General features: G+C 40.3%; 1 protein-coding gene across 1 annotated transcript; it reads left to right on the top strand.

Moving 5' to 3' along the window:
- Positions 1-265: 265 nt before the first annotated feature.
- On the top strand, positions 266-11,999 carry ckmb (creatine kinase, muscle b). The gene is made up of 9 exons (XM_057839882.1): positions 266-423; positions 1,458-1,570; positions 1,658-1,754; positions 1,826-1,980; positions 3,368-3,500; positions 7,358-7,529; positions 8,326-8,449; positions 8,533-8,722; positions 11,617-11,999. Exons 2-9 carry the CDS (start codon positions 1,478-1,480, stop codon positions 11,793-11,795), a joined length of 1,143 nt encoding a protein of 380 aa, XP_057695865.1. The 5' UTR covers positions 266-423; positions 1,458-1,477; the 3' UTR covers positions 11,796-11,999.
- The last annotated feature ends 487 nt before the right edge of the window (positions 12,000-12,486 follow it).

The following is a 12,486-nucleotide window of genomic DNA, read 5'->3' on the forward strand; positions in this document are numbered from 1 at the left end:
TCTTTCATCTGTGTGATTTTGACAAAGATCAGATCACATTTGATGGGGATTTTGTGCAGAAATGTGAGAAATTCCACAAGGTTCACATACTTTTTCATTCCAATGTATACGTTAGTTGTACATGCCTGATTATAGTTCAGACCGTGTTCACGCACACGTCAGTCTTGCCGACTCCAGCGGGCGCCGAGGTGAAAGGTCTCAACGTTCCTTCTGCAGCTGTTGCCTCCACCATGTTTCCTAGTTGCCTTTTTCAACACCCGAACCGCCTGCGTCCAATCACACCGGGGCAGGTCGGGTCCTCCCGACCAGTCAAGGAGGAGGTGGCGCTATAAAAGTGGACATCCAACACCTGGCACACTTGGGCAACCCCTACATTCGGTGGACAGGATCTGATCCCGGGATCTGTTACTTTCTCCTGAGCAGGTAATGTCAGCAATCAGGTCACAATCTAGTCTTGTGTTTTTGTCTTTAAAATGACAACAACAACAAAAAATAATCAAGTTTGACAATTAGAGAATTGGATGTGCCGAGTTTGTTACGAGTAGGTTGAAGCAAAAATCACAGCTGAGGCCTTGGTACATGGTTGTAACCGCCGTGTGTCAAGTCCAGTTGTGAAGTATTTAATAGGGAATTTAATTTAATGTGAAGAATTATAATGAGCATTAAACAAAAATATTAATTGCTTATAAAAAATTCTGTAAAAACAGCTAAAATGTGAAAATAGTATAACAAACATTTATTTCTCTTAGTTTTTATCTTTTAACATGTAAAAAAAAAAACGGAATTTTGAAATCATATATTTTAAAACATATTTGAATAACTTATTTTAAAATTCCAACTATGTTGAGAAATACTTCTTGGCAATCCAGCAATTTTACTGCAACAAATTGATGAAAACTGTTGTTGCCCAAATTACAAACGAAAGAAATCACATTAAAAATGTTTTTTTAATATTGATTTTCATTATCTACTTTTAAAACTTCCATAATCGCTGTATTATATTTAGTAAAATAATGTGATGGCACAGGGCAATGTATTTTGGGCTCCAGCAATGAACAAGTGTACTGTTCTGCCGTTGGACAAGATGCAACAGATGTACTTGCACACTATCTTTCCATTTTAGTGCCCCTGTATGAGGTACTATGGGGGTGGGGTATCTGTAGACTATTAATAATCTTTCCTTCCATGGTGGTGTTGGTTTGGCGCCACAGCTGAGAAAGGCATTGACGGAGTGAGGCTGAGACAGCGATACCTTTGACTTTTAGCCAACACTTCATGGCCTCCGCCAATCGATAATGAGAAGGTTTCTCCTTTTGACGCAAAGACTTGTCAACAAAGCACTCGAGGAGACCTCACACAATGCTCGGGGTGCTTTATTCTGTAAAAAAAAAAAAAAATGAAAATTTGAAAAAAATATATGTCAAAGTAGGTCACAATTTGAATATATTGTGTTACAGTCGGAGCAGAAACCGCAGCCATGGCCAAGAATTGTCACAACGACTACAAGATGAAGTTCACGGTGGACGATGAGTACCCCGACCTGTCCCAGCACAACAACCATATGGCCAAGGTAGCACACACACACAAATATGGAAAAATAATATCAGCGTGAAAGTTAATGGCAAATACAGAGCCATCGGCGTCTATCTCCACGCAGGTGCTGACCAAGGATATCTACGCTAAGCTGAGGGGAAAATCCACCCCCAGCGGCTACACCTTGGATGATGTCATTCAGACTGGTGTGGACAACCCCGGTAAGCGGCAATCCAAAAGTTTATCAAGTAAGAAATCCCACAAACTTGATCAATCTCCTTCTCCATCTCAGGACACCCCTTCATCATGACCGTGGGCTGCGTGGCCGGTGATGAGGAGTCCTACGAGGTCTTCAAGGATCTTCTGGACCCCGTCATCTCGGACCGCCACAATGGCTACGGACCCAACGACAAGCACAAGACTGACCTGAACTTCGAGAACCTGAAGGCGAGTTCTCGTTAGCCAAATTGTACTTTTGTTTGCCTCGATTTGTGAAACCAACAGGGCATTTGTTCATACTCTGCGATTATGGGAGGTCCGGGAGGGGGGACATAGTCCTCCCTGTTGGCTGAAAATGTCATTGCACATAATTGACTTTCCAATATATGAATTTAAAATTAAGACTTTGCTGGTAAAATGTTGTCGAGAAAAGTTGTAAAGCAATAAAACAACAAAAACAAACAAAAATGAATGACATGAACAAAAAAAAATTGTGATAATGAGTCAAAATCATTTTTTTAAGGAGTTCATGTAATTAGCACCTTAGAGAAGGTAATTTACTTTGCTTAGCCAAAAACAAAAAACACGTCAGGACAGAAAAAGCAAGATGGATATACGGTACATAATTTTTTAGAGAGAGAACCAAGGATTGAAGATGTGGACCATGAAATGCTGGAAAGCACCGCTAAAATGGTGAGCGGAGTTTCAGTTTGCTCCACTAAAGACTTTAACCCTAAAAAATAATAGGAAACAAAAACAAACAAAAAAAACCCACTCATTTTCGACATATTATAAATGTTCCTTGCTGGACTATTCAGTCAAAAAGGATGGGCTAAGCTACTATCAGAGCATATACTATATTGGCCCGAATATAAGACGGTGTTTTTTGCATTGAAATAAGACTGAAAAAGAGGGGGTCATCTTATATTCGCGATCTAGACCCAATACCCATTCACGACACTAGATGGCGCCAGATATCATTGAAGCGATGTTCTGTCATGGCAGATCTCAGCTACTCTCCCAATTCATGACGCTAGATGGCGCCAGATATCAATGAAGCGATGTCCTGTCATGACAAATCTCAGCTACTCTCAAGTTTAACCAGTTTGCTTAATTTTATTGCAATGTTTTTCCTTATTCAGATTTGTTTCAAGACTACAGTTACAGTTAGACTTCACTTTGATGGTTAATGCAGTTATTGCAATTTTGTTTTATCACAATAGATTGGTTTATTCACATTTCCAAAACCAGACGCCATTCATTAGGAATGTGATTGCACTTTAGTTTACATATTTAAATGTTCAGATATTAAGATTTGAATGAGGCAAAATAACATGTTTTTCTCTCAAATATATTGTTATAATCATTTGTTTCCGATGTACTGTATTTTCTGTATAAAAATTTGGTGTTCAAAAAGTCTTTTTTCAAACTTGAATCTTGAAAAAGAGGGGGTCGTCTTATAATCAGGGCCGTCTTATATTCGGGCCAATATGGTATCTTGTTACTAAGTTAATTTTATTGCTGAGACTGCGTTTCGGGGTCATTAATATTTTTGGCCCCCTGCCACAAAAGTCAAACTCTGCCTATGCGTTTGGTGGTCTTTTTGTCCCCATAGGGTGGTGATGACCTGGACTCCAACTACGTTCTGTCCAGCCGCGTGCGTACCGGCCGTAGCATCAAGGGATTCACCCTGCCGCCACACAACAGCCGTGGAGAGCGCAGAGGCATTGAGAAGCTGTCCATCGAGGGTGACTATCTTTTCTATGTCGTGTACAGTTGCTTCATTAAAAGCGCTGCATGAAATATTCCTATTTTTCAAAATCGCCTAGAAACAGGGCTGTCAACAGACTTGCAGGGGCCCGGGGAACAAGAGACCATTATAGGGCCTTCCCCTGCCACCGGCTTGTCACGACAACACATGCAGTACTTTTAACGCTTTGCAAACAATGACAGTGTAAATTTTCAAATTATTTGAGATGGACAGTTAAATTTAACAGAAAGTAATGTGATGTGACACAATATAAACAAACAATTTCCATCTATTGTCCTGCAGGCTACAATACAATACAACCGAGAGTGCTCTGCCTGTCTGCTAAGGTATAAAACAGTATAACTAAACATCCTGTGCCTGCCCCTTCCACATCCCTGGGGTTATCAAGCCCTCAAACAGTGATGCGCCTAGATTTTTTGACAGCAAAGTCATTTATAACATCGGGGAAATCCAGTTATTGAGCAAGCTCGCGCTCATTGGAGAGCATGGCTAGGTTGTTAAGCCTGCCCTGTGATATGGTGGAACGTAGTTAGTTTTTCAGTATTTTCATTTAACTGAAGGCTCGCTCTCCTCCAGCTACAGTCACTGGCAAAGACAAGAAAATGTGCAGCAGTGTGCAGAGAGCGTTTGCTCTAATACGCAGTAGGTTGTAAACCCAAGATAAATCCAGCCGCCGGACCAGAGTCTGTTCAGCCTCGCGCACCTCTTCCCCACAGACTAACATTTTTCCCTGATCTCCCATCACCTTCTCTCTCCTCGGCTCAACGCGAGCAGCACGTCTTGTCATACCGCAGCTTAATAGGCTAAAAGCGGCCGGTGACAGACTCGAATCGGGCTTTGGTCATAGTGATCACGAATGTAAACGTTCAATGTTAGCGGCTGTTGTTCACTTACCGACATCACCGTCCACAGCTAACTCTAGCCCAAATTCTCTGGCTTCTTATCCCCCTTCTAAAAACATTTTTTCTTGTTCACCTCTATGATCTTCATCTCTTTTTCTTTTTTCTTTTCTGCGCACCCGATTTATGACGACTCACCATGTTTAGAGTTCATAACAATGGCAGATTTTAAATTGCCGCTTCAGGGCACCTACGTAGTGTAGCTGTGAGTGCGCCAAAGCCGGGTCAAACCATTCTCTGCTAAGACAGAGGGGGTGAGGGAGGGTTGTTGTGCAAAAAAAAAGGGGGAAAAATTTTTTGGGAAATATTTAATATGTTAAAGTTTTTGGGTATATATCGACTAGAACATAATATTAATCAGACAATGATTTAAATAAAAAAGAAATATGTGAATGTAAAGTAAAATAAATTAAGGGTCACTCAGGGGCTCCAATGGTCCTGAGGCCCGGGACAACATACACTGTTGCCCCCCCCTGTCGACGGGCTTGCCGAGAAATTAGTCCCTTGTAAATAATGCACTGAAAATACTAGTAAGATAACAATCCTACATTTAGCAATATTTTTTTTAACTCATTCACTGCCAGCCCAGTTATATGCAAAGGACTCACTGAGTATCCAAGGTGGGTAAAATAGCCCAAAATTTTACTCAAGTAAGAGTAGAGTTACTTCGAAACAATATTACTCAAGTAAAATTAGTCATTCAAAAAATATACTCAAGTACAAGTAAAAACGTATTTGGTGAAAAGAAAACTCAAGTAATGAATAAATTGTTAGTAATTGCTTAATAAGTGTTTTTTTTTTTTTTTTTTTTAACAATACAGTAGTACCGGGACATACGATAACTTCGACACACAATCTTTTCGATATCCGACGTAAAATTTGACTCGCCATCTGTTTTGTACATCCGACGACATGCTCGAAATACGACGATTCATGACAGCGCCGCAGACAGACGTATGGCAGATTTTCTTGTGAGAGAACTCAGCATGGGTTCCAAGAATGTTAGTGCAGGAGGTAAAAAAAAAGGAAAAAGCGGAGGTTTATCATTGAAATGAAGCTGGAAATGATAGAAAAACATTAGCATGGTGAGGGCGCCCGTGAACTGGCTTGACAATACGGCCGTAGATTGTCTACAATCTTGACAGTCCTCCTCTGAACTACGTTCGCCAGTCTTTTTAAGTTAAGGTGACAATTATTACTATTGTAACATCGCCAAAAAAATCGCCAGCTTCCTCAGGTTTTTAATCATTTATTTCAGAAGTTGTGCAACACAAAATGCCTGCTGTCTGCCGCAGCTGAACATGAAAAGTGAAAGTAAAAAGTCCCCTCTCTCTCTCTCTTACATGAGCCACGCGGTGCGTTCAGGTACACCACGCAAAATACATCCGCCACATTAGAACCCGATTCGTTACATTATTATCAGTATTATTATTATTATTATTATTACTTTTATTATATTATTATTGCAATTTTTATTCCTAATGGATTTGTTTTGGTCTGTGTAATTGCTATTTGCAATATTACCAGCAGTATTTATGAAGGATTTAGTATAGGTTTTCGGGCTATGGAACGAATTAATGAAATAATGTATTCTTATGGGAAAATCCTGCTTGACATACGACCATTTCGACTTACAAACAAGGTCCTGGAATGAATTGACTTCGTATGTAGAGGTAACACTGTAGTATTTTTTTCTCAGCCCAAGGTTATCTATATGAACTGTTATTATTACACTGGACTAAATCTTATTGCATAACCACATTAAGCCAAAGAAATACAAAAAATACATAAATGAAGCATCATTCATCCAAAGAGCACGGCTGCCCTCTAGTGGAGAAAACATTTGCTGTAATGAAATTAAAAGGATCATATTTCTGGTTTCCGTGGTCAATCGGCGCCAAATAAAAACTTGGAGACAGGTTAAAATCTGCTCTTTCGTGTCTTGTTGATGGCAGGGCTGTATGTCGGATACTGTTTTACGGTACTTTAAAGACGCTCCTTGATTGAACAGGCTGGCGTGATCATAGAATGGCAAGCTTGAGTCTGATTGGTCTAATGGAGTCAAGTGAGTATAGCCCAAAGAAGCAGAGTAAGAGTTTCTTCTTCACAAATTCACTTAAGTAACAGTAAAAAAATAAATATGGCTTAGTAAAACTATTCTTAGAAGTACATTTTTCTTAAAATGTTACTCAAGTAGATGTAACACGTTACTACCCACCTCTGCAGAGTATGTGTTGTGGTAGTTAGCAACAGAAGAAGATGTAATGATGTAAGAAATGTAGTATATTAAAAAGACCCATTGACAACAATCGAGATAGTCCAATTCATTTTGACTAGGAGGCCTAACCGTAAACAGTCGTCAATGGCAGCCTCATAGCTCATCAATAATGTCTTGATTTTGATTCCATACTTTTGTTGCATTATTTTATATATTTTACCCTTTTTAGTCATTTGATAGTAAATACTTAGATATTTATAATGCTATATAAACCCAATGAAGATGAGAATGCATTATTTAACAGGGTGGGTGCAAGACTGAACCCGTCTGTATCCGGGACGAACACGGAGATATTTAAAGATCTTACAATTAATGGAAGACCTGACGGATGAAAAACGTGAAAAATACATGAAATAACGCTAACGTCTAAAGCAGATATGGACGGAGCTCCTGGCTACAGCTTCTTCCACTACTGTTTCTGGTATACGGATATGTTCACTCAGTCCTAGTAGCTAAATGCAGATGCACTGTTTAGGTGACCTACTCTGTCTAGTGTTGAAACTGAGAAGAGGAAGACAGTAAAGGCTGTGTAGGCCATAATCAATTATATGTTCATAATTTTCTGCGGGCCAAGAAAAAGTGACTTACGGGGCAGCAAAGTTTGGACACCACTGCCCTAAGACGAACATTAATGGTGAAATTTTCACCCTCGGTCAGCTCTGGCCAGCCTGGAGGGCGAGTTCAAGGGCAAGTACTACCCCCTGGACGGCATGACCGACGCCGAGCAGGAGCAGCTGATCGCCGACCACTTCCTGTTTGACAAGCCTGTGTCCCCACTGCTGACTTGCGCCGGCATGGCCCGCGATTGGCCCGACGCCAGGGGCATCTGGTGAGGACCGATCCTTTTGCTTGGTTGAGCCTCGCATGCAAAAATGCTCAACCACTGTGTTATTGATTATTAATTTATCACAAATAACTACATAAATTTATTATATTCTGAATACTGTTTACTAATTACTGTTAGCATTTTGGGTTCTACCTATTTAACACTGTCATACTGTCATGCATGAATTATGATTTTTTTTTTTTCCTAAATGTTTTTTTTATCATATCCATGCAAGACAGGGGTCTCAAACATGCAGCCCAGGGGCCAATTGTGGCCCCCTGGGAAATATTTTGGTTCCCTCATTTGACATCCAATAGCAGTTTTTTAATAAAATGTATGAATTAACTGAAGGATCCATCTTTGGGAAAAAATATTTGAATACTAACAAGTTAAAAAATATTTTTAAAATAGCCATGAGTCATTCAAAAAAATTACGTAAATAATTCTAAATTAGATGAAACAATGAAGCAATTAAAACTTCAAAAATTAAAAGAAATTGTAGCAAAAAAAAAAAAAAAATAAAAATTATACTAGTATATATAAATCTCTTGTGACCTCACATAGCTTAATTCTTTGGCTGCCCTTGACAGCAATAGACATCCAATCCATTTTTCCACATCTATTGCAGTCAATAGGTGCTTTCAGTGTCAATTCCCCTTTTTTACCAACTTCCACAACACATACGCTGTGGCCTGGGTTGGCAGTGAATGAGTTAAGCTGATGATAAATTTTGGATATATGTCCACTGTGGTGACTTCCGTCCCTGAAAGGGTTAAAAACTCAATTCACAAATGTGCAGGCACAACGACAACAAGACCTTCCTGGTGTGGGTGAACGAGGAGGACCACCTGCGTGTCATCTCCATGCAGAAGGGCGGCAACATGAAGGAGGTGTTCAGGCGCTTCTGCGTGGGTCTGCAGAAGGTAAACCGCGACTTGCAATATTAGATCTAGACACTACTTTTCGGTCCCTCGCTCGCCTAATGGAAGCTTTCCTCCTGGCTCAGATTGAGGAGATCTTCAAGAAGCACAACCACGGCTTCATGTGGAACGAGCACCTGGGCTACATCCTCACCTGCCCCTCCAACTTGGGCACCGGCCTGCGCGGCGGCGTCCACGTCAAGCTGCCCAAGCTCAGCACGCACCCCAAGTTCGAGGAGATCCTCACCAGACTGCGCCTGCAGAAGCGCGGCACAGGTAAAAACATGTTGCGCTCAAGTTTGGACTGGGGCTTTGACTTTTGCTCCATGCTGGTCTCCATAAAGTAGTAAGAAAATGCATTAGGTGGTACTCAGGTGACTTGAAGTTCCGCCCTGAGACCCCCAATTTGGCCAAATTTCAAAATTGTCCTATATGCATTTGTGATACATCATCGGAAAGCTTAAAATCTCAATTTTCTTAGGGAGGAAAATTTTTGAACAGGAGGGCATTTAAAAAAAAATGTAAACAGCAAAACCCTAACTGGAGGCGAGAGCACGCAAGAGCAGAATTAAAGACACAGCTGTGAATGGCCACAGCTGGATTTTTGGGGGATTTTATGGGTAAAACATGGTGATATAACAAGGGTCGTGATGCAGAAATTGCAGACAACAAGGAGTGAGTGAGATTTTCTTTTTCATATATTTACCCTTTTAAATGTTATTTTTCAATTTTTCTTTGTTTGGATCGATTAATTATCTAACATATCGGGGAAAATGCGACAGTAACAAAAAAAAAAAATACAATTAAGCAGTAGTTATGAGGTAGATATTCGTGACTTTTTTACAGACGCCAACATTTTCATTGTGACGTAATTTGCTTAAAATTTTAAATTATGCGAGTGAATAATTTTTTAAAGATTTTTTTTTTTTTTTTTTTTACGAAATATTAGACATCAATTAATGATTTTAAGCTGAAAATGGCAGACATTTTGAATAATAAATATAAGCACTTACCATCTTTTTATGGCTAGGTTGAAACAAAAGCGGTTGCGCGACGTCTGTAAACGGGGGTTTTCTGGGGAAAACGGACAAATTAAAAATAGTTCGGAGGCTTAGTGCACCATGAGTCTGCTATGGCAGCATATAGACATATCGTTCCATCAAACACAACAGTTCTTTTGGCTTAATATACAGCAGTTTATTTTAAAGAGGGGTGCAAGAGCCAGAAACTGCTTTTTCAGTCGTCTATGTTTTCCGCCATGTGTATTTTTTAATGACCATAAATAGTCTCTTGCCTTCCTTTTATCTTTAATGAACCATGTTTGTCTTTGTTTTAAAGGATTTTGAGGCCCTGTCAGGTTTTTGTAAAGAGCTATAGAAATGACTTTGACTGATTGATTGATTGACTGACTGATTGATTGATTAAAGGTTAGAGGTCTTAAGAGTCAACTTTTGAATAGCTGTCCACAGGGCCGGCCCAGCCTATACGCAGACTATGCAGCTGCTTAGGGCCCCTGACCACTAGGGGGCCCCCGATCTGGCAATTGTTTTATTCCATTTTGTTTACTACAGTTTGCTTTATTTGACGTCTGTGAGTTTTGATACTTGATTACAAGCTTAAAAAAAAATAAAAGTTCTTCCTTAACTTCTTTCTTTCCACTTTTAGAAAAAAGGTTGGCGCTATCTACTTTAAGTACAGACAATAATTTGGGGTGAGAAGTTTGAAGTATGCAGTGCAACAAAATCTGATTAATATACAAAATATGGACGTATGGGTTGGACTGCATTTAGGGGTTTCACAGTACACTGTGACGAAATGGTGGGCCAAAATATGGGCCCCTTTGCATTATTTTGCTTAGGCCGGCCCTGGCTATCCACTGTGATGACCACTGTCCCTGATAATATCATATTAAATCTATCAAAGCCCCTTGAATCGAATCAGACCCTGGCAGACTTTGTAATATCAGCAATTTGTTGTCCAAAGAATCAATATCGTATCATCACGAAATTGGCGATTAACTTCCTAGCATTTTATGTATATATGCGTCAAGTTATTTAATGGTTAACAGAAGAAGGATAACATAGTCACATGATTTGACGCCTATCACCGTCAATGGCACTGAGAGAGTTCATCGCTGCTATCCTAATGCCAGAGATGGGTAGACTAGCCAAAAATTTTACTCAAATAAGAGTAGTGTTACTTGAAAATAATATTACACAAGTAAAAGTAGTCGTCCAAAATGTACTTAAGTACAAGTAAAAAAAGTATTTAGTGAAAAGAATACTAGCGTAATGAGTAACATTGTGAGTAACTGCTCACATTTGTTTTTTTTTTTTTCAAACTATGGTATTTTTTCTGAACAAAGATAGCTATATAAACTGCTGTTATAATGATACTATACAATAACCAATTACATAACCACATTAAGCCAAGGAACCCCCCCCCAAAAAAAAATCATTGAATTCCGACAAGAGTAAAATAAAATTTAACAAAATAACATAAATGAAGCATTATTCGTCCAAAGAGCATGAGTGCCCTCTGGTGGAGAAAATAGTTCCTAGTTTGAATAGTGAATAGTTCCTTCATAGTTCCAATTATGAAATTAAAAGGGTCGTATCTCCGGTTTTCCATGGTCAATCGGTGCCAAGTAAAAACTGTGAGAGAGGTTAAAATCAGCGCTTTCAACTCATGTTGAGGGCAGCATGCTATGTCAAATACTTCATTTTTTACGGTGCTTTTGACTGAACAAGCTGGCGTGATCACAGATCGGCAAGCTTACGTCTGATTGGTAAAATGGAGTCATGTGATTATTGTTGCGACATCTCATTGGTGAAATTGGTATACTCTTGGCATCGCTGGCAAAATAAATAAATCTAATACGTAAAATAAAGAGGAAAACCTAATGGCTCTTGTGTAGCCCAAAGTAGCGGAGTAAGAGTAGCGTTTTTTCCTTCACTAATCTACTCGAGTAAAAGTGAAACGTATGGCTTAGTAAAACGATCCTTAGAAGCACATTTTTCTCAAAAAGTTACTCAAGTAAATGTAAAGGAGTACATGTAGTGTGTTATGTTACTACTCCACCTCTGCTTAATGCTAACACATCATGAGCTATAAGCAGAAAGTTGAAAAGTGGTTGAATTCCTGACCTAAATTCATCACCCTACCTGCAGGTGGCGTGGACACGGCCTCCGTGGGCGGCGTATTCGACATCTCCAACGCTGACCGTCTGGGCTCCTCCGAGGTGTACCAGGTTCAGCTGGTGGTCGATGGCGTCAAGCTGATGGTAGAGATGGAGAAGAAACTGGAGAAGGGAGAGTCCATTGACGGCATGATTCCCGCCCAGAAGTAAACTAAAAGACCAACAACCACCACGTTGACCATGACTGTCTGTGTTGTTGTATTTTTTATATATATATATCACAACTAAAAGAAAGCCTGGTTGTTCTTGGATAACATCTGTATCACCCTTTCCTTTCTTTTCTTCTCTGTAACATCCTGGGATCAATCCATCCGCTCACTATTTTTCTGGTTGTAAATTAAAACTGGACAAATAAACGACTGCCCCATTTAAAAACAGACTTGTGTCTTAATTGATTTCACGCTAGTTGGCCACACTCACAAATTTCACGGGGCCAATCAGAGAAGAGCGCACTTTTTTTGTGTGTGGCATTGTTGAATTTCTCATTCACTGCCAGGCCAGGTCACAAAGTATGTGTTATGCTAGGAAGAGGGAAATTGATGTTGAAAACACCTATTGACAGCAATAGACATCCAACCCATTTCCATTGGCAGGGGTGGGCGTGGGGGGTGGTGGTGCGTTCCCTTACCCCATCCCTGAGGGCGCAGATGGCCCTTGGAGGGGACCACACTGGATCCCGGGGGGATGACGATGGCCCCTTTGCTGAGCTGCCGGAGGGGAGGGATGGGCTGCGCTGGCTTGACCCCCCGCCCCCCGATTAGTTGGGGAGGGGCCATAACCCTGGCGCGGCACCCACTCGGCATCTCCACTCAATCACATGCCTGATGGGATGACTAGGTGC

This window comes from Corythoichthys intestinalis, chromosome 6 (genome assembly GCF_030265065.1).
Source record: "Corythoichthys intestinalis isolate RoL2023-P3 chromosome 6, ASM3026506v1, whole genome shotgun sequence".
Classification (NCBI taxonomy): Eukaryota; Metazoa; Chordata; class Actinopteri; order Syngnathiformes; family Syngnathidae; genus Corythoichthys; species Corythoichthys intestinalis.